At 52.6% G+C, this 19379-nt stretch overlaps 1 protein-coding gene across 1 annotated transcript; it reads right to left on the bottom strand.

The window, feature by feature from the left end:
- Positions 1-2585: 2585 nt before the first annotated feature.
- BTG2 (BTG anti-proliferation factor 2) lies at positions 2586-5589 on the bottom strand. Its single transcript, XM_005529296.3, has 2 exons — positions 5387-5589; positions 2586-3233 (listed from the first exon to the last, which is right to left on the bottom strand). The coding sequence occupies exons 1-2, from the start codon at positions 5544-5546 to the stop codon at positions 2896-2898; spliced, it is 498 nt and encodes a 165-aa protein (XP_005529353.3). The 5' UTR covers positions 5547-5589; the 3' UTR covers positions 2586-2895.
- Positions 5590-19379: the final 13790 nt, after the last annotated feature.

The following is a 19379-nucleotide window of genomic DNA, read 5'->3' on the forward strand; positions in this document are numbered from 1 at the left end:
TTTTTTAACACCGGGCAGGACACGAGATTTCCACAGAGTCCCGAGGAGGAGGAGGAGGGCAGGACACCCACAGCCTCTTCTGAGTCATTCCCAGCCTGAATTCCTGGAGTTTGGAAGGCCAGGAAGCTTTTTGCTGAACCTGGGTGACGCAGCCGGAAATCTGCAGTCACCCCCACAACATTCCCAGGGCGGGGTTTGGGCTGAAATCCCAAATCCCAAATCCCAAATCTCCTCCCTGAGCTCCCAGGAACGAGGCAGGCCGGGTTACAATGCGACATTTTTATTAAAGTAACAAAAAAAAGCTCGGGGGTCTGTACACTCCGGGTATAAAATGCTACTGTACATCAGGAACCAGCTGCTCCCTCCAATTCCTAACAGAATTCCCAACATTTTCACCCCAAAAAAAAAAAAGGGGGGAAAAAAACAAAAGGGGGAAAAAAAGAAAATGGGGAAAAAAACAAAAAAAGGGGGGAAAAAAGGGGGAAAAAACAAAAAGGGGGAAAAAAGGGGGAAAAAAGGGGGGAAAAAAAGGGGAAAAAAAGGGGAAAAAAAAAGGGGAAAAAAAGGGGGAAAAAAAGGGGGGAAAAAAGGGGAAAAAAAGGGGAAAAAAAGGGGGGGAAAAAAGGGGGGAAAAAAGGGGGGAAAAAAAAGGGGGAAAAAAGGGGGAAAAAGGGGGGGAAAAAAGGGGGGAAAAAAGGGGGAAAAAAAAGGGGGGAAAAAAAGGGGGAAAAAAAAAGCAGGTCCCGTTCAACAGTCCAGCTTGGTTAAAAATAAAAATAAAATATTAATAATGACAGAAACCCCCTCAAAGACACTGTCTCAAAATCCACATCACATCAGGCTTGGAGGCAAAAGGCAGCAAGAGCAAGGGAATTCACAGCTTTTGTGTCACCAGCTACGAGAGAGAAGTGGATTCTACCCAAATTTGGTTGGTTTTGAGGCATTAAAAAACAAAACAAAATGAAAAAGACACCTTGGACACGAGGCTCCTCCACCCCCGGGGTGAGGAGAGCGAGGCTGTTTTGGTTCTGGGGTGTTCCTTTGGTGGGAAACTCCTGGAAAATTCCTCTGGGGAGGAGGAGGGAATAAAACTTGGAGGCTGCTTTGATCCTGCCCGAATTCTGCCCCGAGCTCCTCCTGGGGCAGCTCCCAGGGTGGGCTCTCCACATCAGGCAGCTTCAGGTGAGGAATCCCAACAAAAAAAAGCAGAGATGACTTTTCCTGGAAAAGGAAATTTGATTTTTTTGGACGTTGCCAGGCACTCCCCTGTGGGTGAGGTGACCTATTGCACAAGAAAAGCCCCCCCAGTGCTTCAGTTCCGCTTTGCTGACGTGAGAAATTCGAGTGGAAAGGGAAGTGATGCAAGCCCAGACTCTGCTCTGATCTCCTCAAGCACAAACAGCGACCTGACACTTAAAAAAGAATAAAGGATTTGAGAATCGAGGCTGATTTTCCAGTTCTGGACTTGATGGAGCTTGCAAAAAAAAAAAATAATCTGAATTTTCCAAGTCAAGGCCGGGTTGCTGGGCTGGATTATTTAATGTATTAAAGCTGGGATCTTCCTTCCTCTCCCACAGCACCCAGGATTTGGAAATATATTGCACAAATGTCTGAGAACTTGAACAACTCTGCCACGTCAGGAAAAGGGGAAGTTTCAGCTGAGAGGAAATCCAGGAAGTTTTGCTACAACCGAGCACATCCACGCCCCAATCTTCCCCCAGGATCCCCGGGGGAGCAGCAGGGGTTGGGAAAAAGGCAGTGGATGTGGGATATCCCAGGAAAGGCTCCTTCCCAGCAGGCTGGTGGAGTTCAGGGCCTTTAGCCCCTCTAAATTCGGGGTTTAAAAGCCAAATCCCAAAAAAACAGCTGGGCAGAGCCTTCCTGAATGCTGGGAGAACACAGGAAAGGGGCAGAGCACAGGAGCAGGAATTCAACTGCACCAAAAGTTCTGTCCCAAGGAGATGGGACCCAAATCCCTTTCCCAAGGGGGCAGGGGAAGTGCTGGGGCTTCAAAAAGCAACATCAGGACCCCAAAACTCCTGAACATCCCACAGAGAGCGGGGAGAGCCCCCCAAAAACCCCAGGTTTGAGGAGAAAAGGCAGCAAAAAGCGGGTGTCAGACACGGAGCTCAGCAGGACAAGGAGCAGCTCCGGGACAGGGGACACGAGGCAGCCCTGGGGACACGGAGAGGTCACCAGGGCTGAGCCCCTCAGAGCAGCAATGTCCCCTCAGTGCCACCACGAGTCACCCTGGGGACACCACCAGGGCAGCTCCACAGCCCAGTGAGCCTGTCCAGGGAAGGGCAGGGGGTGGGAGAGGGGCAGAGCACACCCAGGAGGGGCATCCCGGTGTCCCCAGGCTCAGCCAGCCCCGAGGTGACACCAAACCCTGGCACAGAGAGGTCAGGCCAGCAGCTCCAGCACCACTGGAGATGCAACAACAGCCCTGGAAAGCAGGGTGGGGACGAGGTGACATCTCAGCCACTTCCCAGCCTGGCTTCACCCCCTCATCCCCCATTCCGAGACGCTCCAAGGTGAGCAAAGCCAGCCCCAAAACCGCCATCCAACACTTAATTAGGTAGATCTCAGCTTCACAATAATAATAATAATTATTATTTAAAAAAAAAAGAAAACTCACAAGCTTGCAACAGCTTTAGAAAAGGCACCTGGGGCGCCGCCTCGGCTCAGAGCGACACCCGATATTTTAATTTTGGATTTTCTGGAGGGTTTTTTTTAAAAAATATAAATAGCTCTTCATCTTAAAAATAGATCCTCAGCTTGAGGTATTACAGTAGCCTGTGTCTTGGCAGTGTAAGGACAAGGAGGAGATTTTTCTTTTTGTTTTGTCGTGTTTTTTTGGGGTTTTGTTTGGTTTTTTTTTGGTTTTGTTTTGTTTTAGCTGGAGACAGTCATGATGTAGTTTTTGGAAGGGCTGGTACGGCCCAGCATCATCTGGTTCTTGCAGGTGAGCATCCCTCCGTAGGAGCTGGGGGGTTTGGTGGCCTCGTACAAAACGCAGATGGATCCGTCCTCTCCGATGCGATAGGAGACCTCGTAGGGATCCACCCAGAGCGTCAGCTCGCTGGGCAGGAGCTGGTAGAGCTGCGGGAGGCTCAGTCCGATCTGGCTCGCGGCCTTGCTGATTATGGGGTCCATTCTGTGGTTGATGCGGATGCAGCGGTAGCCGGAGCCTTTGAAGGGTTTCTCGGGGAACCAGTGGTGTTTGTAGTGCTCTGGAAGGGAATGGGGGAGAGCAGTGTTATAGATACATTTTATATTGTTGGCTTTTCACAAATATTAATATGAATGTTATGTGTATGAGAATGAGAAATTTTGTTGTATTAATGTAGTTTTCTTTATTTCTGTTATTGATGAAATTTAGAAATTGTGGTATAATACATATAGGTTAGGCTATGGCATAGTATTAAAATAAAAACTGCTTTTGTTTGTATAAACCAAAGACTGAGGAAAAAAAAAATAGCTGGAGAACTCCTGCATTTGTAAATATCTCATCCAGATGAAGACAGCAGTGACCAGAACTCTGGTGGGAGGAATTTATTGCATTTCTGGTATCAGGGAATGTAAATCTCAAGAAGATTGATCTATTGGGAAGGGGGCAAGAGAAAACTAAACAGAAGAACACCAAAGATCCTAAGAAGAATGTCTGAATATGTATGAGAATTTATGGATATGTATGAGAATTTATGGATATGTATGAGAATTTATGGATATGTATGAGAATTTATGGATATGTAGCAGGATTCTGTTTTTAAGGGACAATCCTTTGTCAGTGAGGTGTGCTCTCTTGGCTGAATGCAGAGACACCTGGCTGTGCCTGTATACTTTATTTTTTTCCCCTAATTGTTTTTTTTATTAAACTTTTAAATTCTATAAAAATTATGTGAACCTCGTTTTTCACAGCAGTGAGCGGGGGTAGCTCGGGAATGGATCTTTCCCGGGTGGGAAGTGGAGTTTAGGGCATTTAGCCACCGTAGAATTTCAGGTTTAAAGGTGAAATCCTACACAACGCCCTGTGGAGGGTTTGTCAGGAAATCAGTGGTGTCTGCAGGGCTCTGGGAGGGGACAGGAGTGAGCAGGGATATCCCCCAGGCAGATATCCCTCATTTAGCCCCCACCAAATCTGGGGTTTAAAGGCCAAATCCCAAACACCACCAGGGCAGAGCGTCCCTGAACGTCGGCAGAAGGAATTAAACCGCACAAAAAGTTCTGTACCAAGGAGATGGGACCCGAATCCCCCTCCCAGGGGGGCAGGGGACGGGGAGGTGCTGCCAGCCCTGTCCCGCTCCCGAGGCTGCCGGAACCGAGCACTCCAAAGCGCGGCTCCATCCCAAAAATCCGCGGCAGGACAACTCCAGGGGCTGCCCGGGGCAGATACGGTATCGGGCACCCCAAAGCTGCCCCACGGAACCCGAGCTCAGGAGAACTTTGGGGCCCCTTATCACAAAGTGGCCACCCCTCCCTGCGGCCGATAACAGCCCCGGGCTGGGAGGGACCCCCCAAACACCCGCGGGGGGGAGAGCCAGGCCCCGCTGGCACCGGGATGGGGCTCGGGATCATCCCTGGGGTCTGCAGTGCCACACTCAGGCTGCCAGGACCCCGCGGGTCCCCACGGGGGTCGGGGGGGACACCCGGGGACACAAAGGCACAGAAGGAGCTGGCACAGCCCCGAGGTGTGAGCGAGCCCAGGGGACACTGCGGAGCACCGGGGGGACACCGGGTCCTAGAAGGGACACGGGGAGCACCAAGGAGGGACACCAGGTCCTGGAAGGGGCACGGAAGGCACTGAGGAGGGACACCAGGTCCCATGAGCGACACGGGAGAGGACACCAGGTCCTGGAAGGGACACGGAGGGCACCAAGGAGGGACACCAGATCCCATGAGCGACAAGGGAGAGGACACCAGGTCCCGGGAGCGACACTGTTGGGAACAGCAGGTCCTGGAAGGGACATGGAAGGCATCAAGGAGGGACACCAGGTCCTGTAAGGGACATTGAGGGCACTCGGAAGGGACACCAGGTCCCATGAGCGACACGGGAGGGGACAGCAGGTCCTGGAAGGAACACGGGGGGCACTTGGGAGGGACACCAGGTCCCGGGATGAAGACGGGAGCGACACCAGGTCCTCGGACCAACAGTGAGGGACACTTGAGAGGGACACCAGGTCCTGGAAGGAGCACAGAGGGCATCTGCAAGGACACCAGGTCCTCGGATCACCATGGGGGGCACTCGACGGGACACCAGGTCCTGGAAGGCGCACCGGGGGGCACTCGGGAGGGACACCAGTGGGCGCCTGGTCCCGAGGGCCACAAGAAGAGTCCGGCCACCAGCGGGTTCCTGTCGCCGCGCTTCTCCTCGCCCAAAGCTCACCTGTGAGCGCCTCCCGCAGCGCCCCGCTGAAGACCTGTAGCTGCTGCTCGCTGACGCAGCCCCGCGTCCGCAGCAGGCCGGACACGAAGCCCACGGCGGCGGCGATCTCGGGCACCATGTCGGCCCGGGGGCCGCGGCGGTGGCTGTGGCGGTGGTTCATCCCGGCGGGGACGGGGGGACACCCGCGACCTCTCGGCGGCTCCGCGGCGCTCGGTCTGCGCCTCCGGCTGCGCGCACGCTTTATATGGAGCGGATGGGAGTGACGTCACGGCGCGGCCGCCGCGTTCCATTGGCTGGGCCGTATGCAAATGAGGGAATGCAAATGAGGGAATGCTAATAGCGGCTGAGCTCAGCGCGGTGACGTCACAGCGCGGGGTGGGGGGGGGGGCGGTTACGGGGGGAGGTTCGGGGTGACCTGGGGGGGGACAGGGAGAGAGGGACACAGGGACAGAGGGACACAGGGACAGGGGGACACAGGGACAGAGGGACACAGGGACAGGGAGAGAGGGACACAGGGACACAGAGGGACAGAGGGACAGAGGGACAGAGGGACACAGGGACAGGGACAGAGGGACACAGGGACAGGGGGACACAGGGACAGAGGGACACAGGGACAGGGGGACACAGGGACAGAGGGACACAGGGACAGAGGGACACAGGGACAGGGACAGAGGGACACAGGGACAGGGACAGGGGGACAGAGGGACACAGGGACAGAGGGACACAGGGACAGAGGGACACAGGGACAGGGACAGGGGGACACAGGGACAGAGGAACACAGGGACAGGGACAGGGGGAAACAGGGACAGGGGGACAGAGGGACACAGGGACAGGGGGACACAGGGACAGGGACAGAGGGACACAGGGACAGGGACAGGGGGACAGAGGGACACAGGGACAGGGGGACAGGGACAGGGACATGGAGACACAGGGACAGGGACAGATGGACACAGGGACACAGGAACACAGACACAGGGACAGGGGGACACAGGGACACACGGACAGGGACACAGCCAGCCCACCAGGCCCCCTTGGCAAAGCCCCCGCAGGGGTTGGGGCTCCTGGGCAGCTGCCCCTGCTCAAAGTCCCCCCGAGGGCAGCGGGGCAGAGCCATCCTGAGCATGGAAAGGGACATTAAAGATCACCCAGTGCCACCCCCTGCATGGCAGGGACACCTCTCACCATCCCAGGCTGCTCCAGCCTGGCCTTGGGCACTGCCAGGGATCCAGAGGCAGCCACAGCTTTCCTGGGAATTCCATTCCAGCGCCTCCCCACACTCACGGGGGGAATTCCTGCCCAATATCCAACCTGAACTTTCCCTCTTTCAGTTTGAAGCCATTGCCCCTTGTCCTGTCACTCCATCCCTCGTCCCAGGTCCCTCCCCAGCTCTCCTGGGGGCCCCTGGAAGAGGATCCAAGCTCTCCCATCCAGATCAGCCCTTTGCCACCCCCCTGGAATCCCCCCGCACAGGGGGCTCTTCCCAGCAGTGTTTCCATCCCCAAATGTCCCTCCTCCAGACACAGCCACGGATCCATCCGTGTCCCTCGGGCAAGGCCAGTCCCTTGGCAAGAGATCCCTGGAGAAGGGAGAACCTTCCAGGAGTGTCACACAGGAGCTGAGGGGTGACAGTGCCACAGCCACCCTGCCTGAGCAGCGCTGGGGGTCAGGACTGGCACCTCCCAGCCAAAATCCAGGCTGGAGGAAGAGCGGGATGCAGGAGGAGGTGGCTGCAGCGCCGAGGACGTGTCCCCACCCCGGGGGAATCAGGGAGGACAAGCCAAGGCAAGCAGGGGTGGAGCAGAACACGGAGTCTCCAGGTGCTTCCAGCCAGCCCAGCGGGAGGGAGAGGAGAAGCCCTGATGCTGTGGGAGATGAAGGAGCACCTGGAAGCCACCACAAGCCCGGAGCTGGCCCAGCTGGCCCTGCCACGCTGCCCAGAGAGCTCCTGCTGAAACTGGCCCCGAGCTAAAGAGCAGTGGGAGGCCGAACTCTTCGCTTTGATCAAGCATGAGAGAGTTCCTATCAGCGCAGGACGGGATCCTGGATGAATATTCCCTGGCAGAGCACCGGGATTGTTCCAAGCCATCGCCTGGCAGCCTCCTCCAGCACCGGGGGAGGACCTAAAGCCACAGCTCTGCTCTGATCCCCAGGAAAACGCCCTCTCCTCCCGTGGCTGGGGCCTCATTTGGCATCTCCACAAGCGCTGGGAGCAGCTGGAATGAGCCAGGGCAGGGAAGGAGCTCCGGAGCTCTGGTTGCCCGCGGAGCTGCCCCGTGGCCGTTCCCACAGTGCTGCTCCCGGTGCTGGCGCAGCATTCCCGGAGCAGGAGGAGCTGGGGCTGCTGGCACAGGGCCTGCCAGCACATCCCACCTCTCTGGGGCTCCTCCCGAGCCCCTCGGGGTCCTGTCCCACCGGGAAATATTCCTGGAATTGCTGACCCCTGGGGTCCTGTCCCATGGGAAATGATCACGGACTTGCCCAGCAAGGGGCGGCATCGCCCACTCCTACCCCCAAAAGTGGGGATGGCATTGAGGTTTTCCAGCACCTCCTTCTCCAGGTCTCAAATTCCCAATGATTCCCAGGATTCTGGGGTCTAATAGGATTTTTTGAGGTTTTTTGCTGGCAGCTGGTTTTATTCCCACGCTGCACACGGGATTTCACGTGTTAACAACCCCCACCAAGGGCTGTGCAGACCCTGGAACAGGAATTGGGAATGAGACGGGAATCAGGGGAAGGAAAACGGCTCTGGAAGTTGTGGAAAAGGGGAATTCAACAGCTCCAGGGCTCTGCACTGACCCCATTTCATGCCCTGAAGTGCAGCAGGCCCAGGGCAGGGTCAGGTTTGCGAGGAGATGCATCCGAGAGGTCCCCAAATCCTCCCCATCTGCTGCCCCATTCATCCCCAGAGCAGAAGAAATCAGGCAAATCTCTTGCCACAAACCAGATTTGCCTTTGTAAGCCTTGAAATAAACCCAAGGATTAAAGCCTAAGGACTTTTTTTTTTTTAATTATTTTTTTTTTTCAAGTCAGCACCACACATGAAAGAGGCCTGGGAGAGCCGGGGCCCAGCGCGCTGCAGGGGAAGGGGGTTGGATATTCCAGAGGCCCCTGGAAGAGGCTGGATAAACATCCAGCGTGTCCATGCACGGCTCCAGAGCTTTGAACACACCTGTGCTGCCGTGCTTGGGGCGCGTGGATCAGCGGGAAAAGTGGGAACGCAGCGAATCCACCCCGGTGGGGAACATCCCTGCGCAAAAACAGCCGGAAAAACCGAATTAAAAAGTGACCCCATGGGTTTTGTTCTTGACTGAGCTGAGCTTGGCCATCCCAGCTGGGAGCAGGGCTGGTTTCTGCCAGCCTAAGGAATATCGGGATGGAATCCTCCAGCCCTGACTCACTGGATTGGAGCAGCAGGGCTCCTGCAGCCTGGCCTAGAATAGCTCTAATAACCAGGGCTATTAATTGGCCATTAGGGGCTAACTGTGCTCATTAGGCGCTGATGAGGATGAGCCAGCCTGACCTGGCAGGTTCCCCTGGTCCCCCCAGGATGGGGGAAATGGTGGCACCATTCCCCAAATTCACAACTCCCATTTGATTTATTCCTGGTCGCCCCCTTTGCTTCCCATTCCCGGCGTGTTCATCTGCTGGGATGTGGCTCCCAAATCAGCTTGGCCCCGCTAAGCCCTTCCAATAGGAGATTTCCTGTGCAGCTCAAGGCCCTCTAAGCGGGTTATGCGTCCCTAGTTTCTGGCCCTGGGGTTTTTCAGGCAGAGCTTGAGGCTTAGTGCAGCCTTTCAAAGCACTCAGAGCAAAGAAACCATCAGAAGATAAAATTCTGTTTAAAAAGAGAACTGAGTTTGAGGCTGTTCTGGATGGGTTGGTTTTCCACCTTGCATTTAGCTGAGAGCATTTCGATTTCAATTTAAAAAACAAAAACAAAAAAAAAACAAACAAAAAAACAACCCAAACTCAATAAATTTCTGCCCAGGGATTGGCCAGGCTGGGGCTGGAACTGGTCTGACAGGAACCAGGAGTTCAGATAACCAAACCCTCCTGTTTATCCACATGAGGCTCCAAACCAGTCGAGCTGGAAATTTTACAATTAAAAAAAAAAAAAAAAAAAGGAAACATTTGGCATTCAATCAAGGGTTAAAACCCGAGCTGCTCACAGGGACTGAGGCTTTGCAAGTCAGCAGCTCGGGGTGTTTTACGTTCACCTAAGAGGCAGCAGTTCCCACGCCACGCTTGGACTCACTGTGGGGTTTTTTTGGGGTGACAACACCCTGAAGTCTGCAGTTTACAGGGCACGAGGCACAAAAACCCCAATTCCAATCTCTCCTGGAGACCCAGCAGAGCCAACTGCCCATTGGCTCCGTCCCAGGCAGGAAAACAACCCCAGAATTAAGAATTAACATCCAAATCCTGCTCATCAGCCACGTCGCTGAATCAGCTCCCCCAGCCGGGTCCCTGTGATATGTGGAATAAAAAGGAACTTTATAACTCACAGAATAATTCATTTATCCAGCACTGAGGTTCATGGGGATATCTCTTCTAAAGGCATGCACAATTTTTAGATTTGATTTTTTCTTTTTATCTTTTACAAACTAGAGTTACACGATACTCTTAATACATATTCATTTCTTAACCTTGCTCATCTTCATATTACAATTAGCTCTATGCCCTTTTCAGTCTTTTGACCACTTTTTCGGACTTTAAATCCATTTTTTTCGGTTTAGGGTCTGAGGAATCTCCTTTATCTTGTGGTGCTTTTGTCTTTTCATCTTGTTTGTGTATTTTAGCTCTTTATCTTATTTTGCAGTTTGACTCTTTTCTAGTTTTTGTGGATCTGGGTGTCAGGGTATTTTTTAGTTAAGCATTTCTTTATGTTTATTCCTTAATTCTTAATTTCTTTGTTTCACCTGCAGCCACCCCAAGCTTTGGGAAGGGTTTGAAGGTTATTTTGGCCAATTTGAACAGCCAAGGGCTGCTTTTCTTGAAGTTTAGGGGGAGGGAAAAAAAAAATCGCCGGGAACTGTCGAAAACCAAAAAAGTAATGGATGTATTGGCGTGGTTTAAATCTCATTCTGTGGCTGTGGCGGAGGAGGGACAGACAAGTGTGCGGGCAGTGGCAGCAGCCACCTGCTTGGTGACACCAGTTAAGCACAATCAGTGGGAATTTAAGGGGAAAAAAGCCCAGGGGTAAAGCGGGTTTAAGATGTTTAATCCCAGCTGTAATTGGTAACCCGGGTGTGACCCCAGGAACGGGCGAGGTAAACAACAAGGCAGGGTTTAAAGCCCAGCCTACACTTTGGGCCTTTCAAAATGGGGTTGTGAAATGAGGGAGCCGTGTGAAATGGGGGGAGAAGGCGGGACAGGGACACCGTGTCCCCCAGCACGTCTGGTTCCCGGCATCCCAGGGAATTCCAGGGCTTTATCAGCCCCCAGCTCTGCTCCTCCAGCCCGCTTTTGGAGGCTTTTGTCAGCCCCACGCTTGGTTTGTCGCCTGTAAATCCTCCTGGGGACCTGGGGATGTGTGGACAGGACATGCCAGGACACATTTGGGGCATGTCCAGGCAGCTTCCCTCATCCTATAAAGGAGCTTTAAATATTCCCCTGGGCTCCTGGCTGGATTTGTGTGGCTGGGGGCTGGATTTCCACACAGCATTTCCACACAGGAGATTTGGGACTGCAAAAAATCCCTCCCTCTGCTCCAATTCCCTTCCTCCGTGCCCCGTTCCCTCCTCTCTGACCCACTGCCAATGTCCCATCTGCTCTGGAATATTTTGGGAAGCAAACATCGCTTTTTCTGCACCCTCCCGAGGCCTCTGGGTTTTGTTTTCCGCCGCTGCTGAACTCCCAGGGCGCTCGCGGGGGTTTCTGCGCGGCCTCAGCTTCCTGCCAACGTCGTGTTGGGCAAGGAGAATTTGGTGAGATCTCAACATTTTTGGAGAGGAAACCTTGGCCTTGGGTTCCTCCCGAAGCTGCCGCGGCAGGGAAGGTGTGGAGATGAGCTCAGAGATGGTTTCCTGTTCTTTTGAGCTGGGTTTGTTGCTCGTTTTCCACATCCTTGCCAGCGCCTCCACCCAGCCCTGTCCTTGTCACAGGGGACAGAGGGGATGCCGAGCAGAGGTGTTTGCACAGCCAGCTCCAGGGAAAGCTGGCAGCTGGAAAACCTGGAGCAGCCCTGTTGGTTTAGGAGATAAAAGCACTCCCAAGCCCTGGGAACAGAGCAGGGATGGAGGTGAGACGTGCCCTGGCGCTGCCCCACCCCAAACCCCGTGGCCTCGGCGATAAAATCTCCCCCAGCCCAGGGTAAACAGCACGTGGGGGCACAGCTGGGCACAGGCAAATTGCCCCTCGGTAATTCCTCCTTATCGGGGTGTGGCTGCCCAGCCAGGCCTTGCTCTTTCCCCTCTGGAAACTCCCGGGATAAACACGGACTCCAGTCAAAACAGCCGCTCCCTCCCGCGCACACCTGGGGACAGGTGAAGCCACCGCTGGGAGTGACACGAAGCCCTCGCCAGAGACACCCAGGGAAAGGAATCCGTGAGGAATTCGAGGCCAACGCGGGTTCAGAATGGAGAAAAGCGAGCCTGGGAGATGCCAAATCCTGTTTGAAGCCAAAGAAACAATCAGGACGCAGAGCTGGTGGAATGAGAGAGCAAAATTCCTCCCGTCTCCCTGAGTTTTTCAGGCCAAACCTCCCTCCTTGGGTCTATCTCACACCTTTCCTTCTAAGGCAGGCTGGAGGGGTGGATTGAAGGATTTCCCCCTTCCCTGCTGACACACAGCTATGAAAAAGGGATTTTTCTTTTCTTAGAAACAAGAAGTTAAAAAAAAAAAAAGAAAATAAAAACGAAAAAAAAAAAAACCCCAAACCTCTTCGGCCAAAACCACAAGACGGGAATTTATTTATTTATTTATTTTTTTATTTTAAGGTGCTGAGAATGCGCCTGGGCTGCCAAAGCGCAGCTCAGCCAGGCTGGGAGGAGCTGCCAAGGCAGTACATTGCCCGAAATCTGCATTTCTCTGCCCGTTTCTTTGCTCGGGGAGCACGAAGAGAGGGGAACAGAGAAGGGAACGTGTGGTGCAGCTCCATGGCAACCCCAATCCCCGGCACAAAAACAAGGCCAAGAGCACCAAAGCCTCCGTGGCTGCAGCAGCTGGGAAGGGAATTTTCTGACCCTGCTCAGAGCTGCCGGCTGGGCTTGAATGTGTTTTTTAAAAGGTTGTGAAAAGCAGTTTATTCTCCCTGTTTTGGAGGGGGAGAGCGGGAGACGGTCACCGATTAAAGGGGTTTTGATTGGGGCAGCACAAACCCGAGCTGCTCCACAGGTCTGGGGGGTTTTGTGGGATCCACGGTGTCCATATGGGATTTTTTTGGGATGTTCTGTGCTTTCCCACAAGGCTGAAGGGATCAAGGCAGTCCCAGGTGTAGCAGGTGCTGATAAGAAGGTTCCAGATTCCAGACTTGGGCCAGTTCATGGCAAACTGACCCATCCAGGGCTGATTCCAGACCTCATTCCCTGCCCAGATTCTGGATCTGTCCAGATGGATCCACCTTCCCCTCCTCTCCCTGCCCACCAGCCCCTTCCTTACTCCACTTTATTTTCTTCATGCATTCATTTAATTTTATTTAATGCACCCTGTCCATCCTTCTTTCCCAAATTCCTTTATACAATATTTTTAGTGCTGGAGCAGCTCCTCAGGAAGGATTTTTTACGTGGCTCAGCTCAGAGCTGGGCCTGGGTTTGGTATTTGGGATATCTGGAATGGCTTTTTCTAATTGTTTGGAACACTCTTCACTATTTCTTCTTTTATTTAAAATAAATAAAAAAAAAATAAATAAATAACATGAAATAAATAACATAAAATAACATCAACCCAAATGCACTTTGCAAATTGAATAATAAGAGAAGCTCCATTTCAGCCTGGTCAACCCAGAAACTTCTTTTTCCTGGGTCTGGGACACTTCCCCATGCAAAGCCACCCCTCAGCTCAGCTTTTCCCTTTGCCTAAATATTCTGGGATTGCACATGGAAGGTGCTGCGGGGCTGAGCAGCAGCAGGATTGTGCAAGGAACTGTTTTATCTGATTCCAAAATGAAGAGTTGAGGCCCAAAGCTCTGCCCAACCCACCTCTTCCAAATCCAGGGTGGACTTTACTCCTGGGGACGGTCCATGGGAGGGAAGGGACACTGGGAGAAGCTCCTGGGGGATCTTCTCAGGCTACACCCACAAACTCTGAAAGAGGCCACGGCTTCCCAGGGCTCCCCAGCCCTGCAAGCAGCAATTAGGGCACAAAGGGAGCCCGGCTGAAGCTGGGAAACACCCAGGCCCAGCTTAAATCCGGGTGGTGCCTCTTCCCAAGCTGATCCCTGCTCCGGGAGATCCCTCCTGGCTTCCTCTGCGGGCTTGCTCCGGGCTCTTCCCAGGGAGTCCTCGCCCTTCCCTGGCAAAGCTGGAGGGTTGGGTTTGTTGGGGTGATGCAGCAGGGCAGGAACCACATGGATCCAACTTCCAGAGCTTTGGAAAACTCCTTGGAGAAATCCACAGCTCCACCACGTCCTCCCAAAGCTGCTCCGCTGGGAATTCTGAGAGCTGGATGAGCACTGGAACAAGGACGGGCTGAGCATCGCCCTCCAAATGTTTCTGTTTGTCTTAAATACTCTGAGGAGGAAGCTAATGTGGTTTTCTCCCCAAAATCCCACAGGAAAGTTCTGTCACTCAAGAAAATCTGGGAGGCCGGAGCGGGAATGTGGCCTTGGAGCTGGAGCTGGGTGTGAGCAGCCAGGGAGGGAGCTGGGAAGTTGTTAAAGGAGGTGTCATTTACCCAAAAATCTGGGGTTGGATCACATTTGGAGCCCAAATTTCGGGTCAGAGCCACAGGGATCCCTCCCTGGAGCAGCACGTCCGCTCCCTGTTGGATTTCAGTGTTCCCAAGGCTTTGGCAGAGGCTCTGGGGGCGTTTTTACCATCCCAAGATGTGCAGCCAGGCTGAAATCCCTTCTCCCAATGACATTTCTCACATTTTCCTTGGAAAACTCACTCCACGGGGCTGCTGAAACACAACAATCCTCATTTTCCTGAGGCATTTGGAGTTTCACTTCCCACTCTGGAAGCACCTGGGGACTTGGGAAGCTGGAAAAGTGAATTTTTGAGGAGGGGAAGGAGCTGGGAACGTGAGGCCTGGAAAGAGGCTGAGCCTGGCAAGGTCAAACATTGCACAAGAGGAGAAGGGAGGGGGAAATCCATTTTCCCTGGAGCAGCAAACCATGGGAAAGCACAGCCCGGGCCTGTTTCCCTCTGATCCTTGCTGAGGAGCTGTTCCCAGTTGGGATCAGGGACGCTGGAGATGGGAATGGCCCAGAGGAGGGGGGAAAATCCCTCATAAATCCCCCATAAAGTGCTCCAAGGCTCTCCCCTCCCTCCCCAGGATAACCGGATCGGCCTCACGGCCGTGCCCTTGGAACCTGCGGAGGCTGGAAGAGCAAACAGAGCTTAAAAGAGTCTCAGATTCCAGCTTCCCACTCCCTCCTCCTCCTCCTCTTCCTCAGGAGAGCTCCTCAGCCGCTCGCTCAAGGCCCGAGGCAAGCGAAGGCCTCAGGGGCAGAAAAAACAGCTAAAAATATCTCCCGCCCCCTCACCCCGCCGGATCCAGAGCCCAGGAGGGTTTTCCTTGGCCTCTGGCCACGTTTGTCAGCCATAAATGGGATTTTTTTTATTATTTTTTTCCCCTCTTTCCGACAAGGCCTCGCTGTGCTCCAAGAGCTCTGCTCCATCAGGAATTCCAGCTCCGAGCTCCCCAAATCTCGCCCCGTTCCAGGCTTTTCTTGCCCCACTGTGAGGGGTGAGGCTCGAATTCAGGGAAGGTTGTGGCTGAGGAAAAAAAGTTGGGAATGGGAATTGCTCCTGCAATTCCACATGAAGGCCTGAAATGCAGGAGTCAGCTGAGGGAAGAAGGGAATAAGGAATAATCTCAAATTTCCCTTTGGGCTGGTGGTGTTTTGGAGTAGAGGAGACGATAGAGTAAAAAACAGAGGGATTTTAAGGATTTTTGAAGCCACAAAAATTCCCTGATTTTCCCTGGATGTGGAGCAGAGGGTGATGCTCGGAACTCCCTCAGCCCAGGGCTGAGTCCCCTTTTTGCTCTCCCTGCTCCAAGCACAGCCAGAAAAGCTTTCCCTCCCTCCTGATGGAATTTTTCCCAAGCCAGCCTGGGGATTTTGCCCTTCCCGGTGCTCAGGTGACTCTGGATCAGGTGCTGACGTTCAGTGACAGCCAGAGGAGAGCTCAGATTTCTCTGGGTGAGGCCGGAGCCGCTCCAGATTTAGAGCTGGGATCAGGATCTGAGTGGTCCCAGGAATTTTGCTGCTGAGCCGAGGTCACTCCTCAGGCAGGGAAGGGACAAAATTCCTTGGAGGAACCTGGGAAAGGCTGGGAAAAGCTTTTTTCCTAGGTTTTTTTTGAGCTGCCTTTTGTCTCTCAAGAGCAGGATCTGCAGAGCTGGCAGATCCTTCTGCTGCAAACAAAATGCATCAAGGAGGTTTTTCCCATTTTTTGGGGGAAGGTTTCTCAGGGGAAGGCTGGAATTTCTCACCCAAAGTGAGGGAGGGAGGACAAAATGATCCTCAGATTGTTCCCTGTGGGGTGACAGCTCTGAGCCCATTTCTTCTCTAGCAAGTCCCACCTGAGCCTGGATCTTTCCCACTCATTCCTCAGGTTTAATTTGCTTCAGAGCTGAAACAAGAGAAAATTCCTTTCTTTTTTTAACAAGAAAGAAAGGAAAAACTGGAAAATTGGAGTTGTTCTCCTCCAGTTCTATCCCAACAGCAGCAGCACCACAATGTCCACTTCAAAGGTGTCACCTGAGCCACACCTGAGCTGAGACCTCAAGCAGGAAAATCATCAGCAGGGCTCTCAAAATGCCCCTGGGGATGCTAAAAATTGCCCCCAATTACTCTGTGGGCTGCTAAAATTCAGCATAATTGCCTTAATTACACCTAATGACACTTGGGCTATGCAAAGAAAGGCAGCACACGTGGGATAAAAAAGGCTCTGACCACATCTGGCCCAAGGTGGGAAGCTCCTGCTGGCCCCACTCGGCCTCCTGCTCCTTCCCCTGCCCAGCAGGTTCCCAGCTCCCAGATAAGATGAAAGCCCTGGGGGTGATCCTCACTTTTGGATCTCTCCAGGTTGGGATAAAGGGATTTTCCAGCCAGGCATCGTCTCCCAGTGTCCCTGTCCTTCAGCTGGGGCTGTCCCAGCTGAGCCAACTCCACCTCCTGGCTCTCTAATCTGATTTTTCCCTGCTGATTTCTTTATTTTCCACTGATTTCTTTATTTACTTCTGATTTATTCATTTTTAAGAGCAGGGCCTGCCTTATCTCCCTGCCACTCACATGAAAGGAGGGACTTTGCAGCCAGGTCAGGGAGTGTGTGCAGGGAAAGGTGTTTCACTGTGGATTTGGGGTTTTCCCAGGAGCTCAGGAGGAGTCAGGTGGGGATTTGTCTGGCTTGGAGGCCTGTTGGAAAGTGTTCAAATTGCCAAATATTTGTGCTTTTGTGTAAAATTTATTTGGGACAACACATCACTGCCAGCTCTGGGCTTATCCCCCATTTTTGTCCCCCTTTTTTTTCTATCCCTCTTTTTTATCCCTCTTTTTCTATCCTGTTTTAATCCCCCTTTATTTTTACCCCCCTTTATTTTTAGCCCCCTTTTTTTGTTCCCCTCTTTTTTATTCTACTTTTTTATCTCCCTCTTTTTTTATCCCCCTTTTTTTTATCCCCATTTATTTTTTATCCCCATTAATTTTTATTCCTGTTTATTTTTCATCCCTTTTTAATCCCCATTTATTTTTACCTCCCTTTTTATCCCCCTTTATTTTTTATCCCCTTTTTAATCCTCCTTTTTTAGCTCCCTTTATTTTTTATCCCCCTTTTTTACCCCCATTTTTTAACCCCCCTTTTTTTTATCCCTCTTTTTTTATTAATCCCCTTTTCCCAGACATTTGAAACCCACAATTCTCCTTTGCTCCTCCACCTCTTTCCCTCCACAAACCTTTTGAACCCCCCCAAAAGCGCCCCAGTTCCGCCTCAGGACTCGAAGCTCCCAAATTCTGTGGGAGCCAAAGGATCTTTTCCCTTTCCAAAGGGGCCACAGCTGCTTTGGAGAGGCTGCAATGAGGGGAAAAAGCAAATTTCAAAAGGACTCCGGCAAAGAATTCCACCCTCAGCAGCGAAACAACGCTTCCTAAAGAGAAAGGAAAACATTGTGCTGGAGCAGAGAGGAAAAAAAAAAAAAGCAAGCCTGGAGTGTTTATCACTGGAGTGCTGAATTCCTGACAGAGCCCAGCTGTTCCCAAATCCCTTTGCTCCCAAAAAAGGGCCGCGCTTCCCTTGCCGGAGCCTGACGTGGTCCTGTGGACGTCAGTGGGAGCAGCGGGAAGCTCCAAAACAAGTGACGTGGGAGCCCAACCCTCCCACGGAGGGCACTGGAGCACAGCCACGCTTCCAAAGATGGAGATCCCAGCAGGATTCCGGCACTGGGAGAGCCTCTGGAGCCCCGGGAATGGCAGGGCTTCTGCTGGAGATTCTCCTGGTTTTGTGGGGCTTGGCAGCAGAGTGAGGCAAGAGGAACATTCAGGAAGAGGGGCTGGATCCAGCTTGGAAGTGAGGAAGGAGCGGGAGAGATTCAGTTCCAATCTTTTGATGCAAAAGATCCAAATCCAATCTTTCCTGGCAGAAAGTAGGGAATTGTCAGCGGGAAAACATGGTCCTGTTCCGTGTCCCAGATATGGATGGGACCAGGGCGTGTTTGCTCCCCTGTGGGTGAAATAAAGGACCAGGAAATAGAAGGGAAATCCTTTCCCTGGGTCTGATCCATGAGGGAAAATGTTGGCTCTTCCAAAAAAATATTATACAAAAATTCCCACTTCCTTCTGCCCCTCCCCAGCCCTGGGAGCCTCCTTGGGTGCTCCCAGAGCAGCCCCACAGTGAAAACCAGGAATTTCAGATGAATCCCAGGGCAATTCCCTCCCTCTGGCTTCCCCACTCCCGGATTCCCACACCCGGATCCCGCTGCTCCCAGCACAGCCCGGGGTGCTGGCGGTACTTGGGAGTTTCTTTGAGGAATTTCACTTTTATTCCTTTCAACTCCTGGGCCTGCTGGGGTTTTCTCTCCTGGATCCAATATTCCAGGGTGTTTTTTTAATCAATCTGCTCCAGGTGACCCCAGGAATCCCAGACTGGGTTGGGAGGGACCCAAAAGTCCTGGGACAGGAAGCTCCTGGATCCATGAGCTCACGGAAGGAAAGGCTCTTCCAGAGAGCCTCTGGATCATTTCCAGATCCTTCTCCAGCTCCATTCCCTTGAGGGGCCCAACACTGAACACAGGATCGGAATTTTGTGGCCCTGTGAACTCCTCACACCCTCAAAAGCCATAATCCCCCAACCATCCCCCTCAAAATATTCCCAATTTCTGGCTTCATTCCTTAATTTTCAGCCAAGTTTTTAGGCTCTCCCCGCTCTGCTGACCTAGCCACTGGTGAGGGAACGGGATATTCTGTCCCAAAAAACCTTGAGGGGGATAAAAGGGTGGGACATTAAACCAAATCCAGCAAGATTTGGAAGGAAAATGTTTTCTTATTTCTAACCAGGGCTGAGTGGCTGCCACAGCGTGGGGACAGAGATAATGGCCCTGCCCAAATTAAGGTCACATTAAACCCCGCTCAGGAAAGCTGAACTGGGGGCTCAGCCTGACTCCAGAGCTATTTTAAGCCTGGGGAGGTTGAAGGGCACCTCCTCCAGCAGGGAATGTTTTATTTAAAGGCTATTTGGTTGCTCAAGCCGGGCCCTAAATATTATTAAATTATCCCAAATCCTTTATTTTAACATAGCAAGAATTTATAGACGGGAATGAGAGGAGTTCACACCCTGGGCTGGGGGGATGTGGTGATCCACACCCGTTTTTAGACCCTTTTATTTTATTTTCC

This window comes from Pseudopodoces humilis, chromosome 26 (assembly GCF_049639895.1).
Source record: "Pseudopodoces humilis isolate 2021_Gansu_Grassland_sample_001 chromosome 26, ASM4963989v1, whole genome shotgun sequence".
In the NCBI taxonomy this organism is placed as follows: domain Eukaryota; kingdom Metazoa; phylum Chordata; class Aves; order Passeriformes; family Paridae; genus Pseudopodoces; species Pseudopodoces humilis.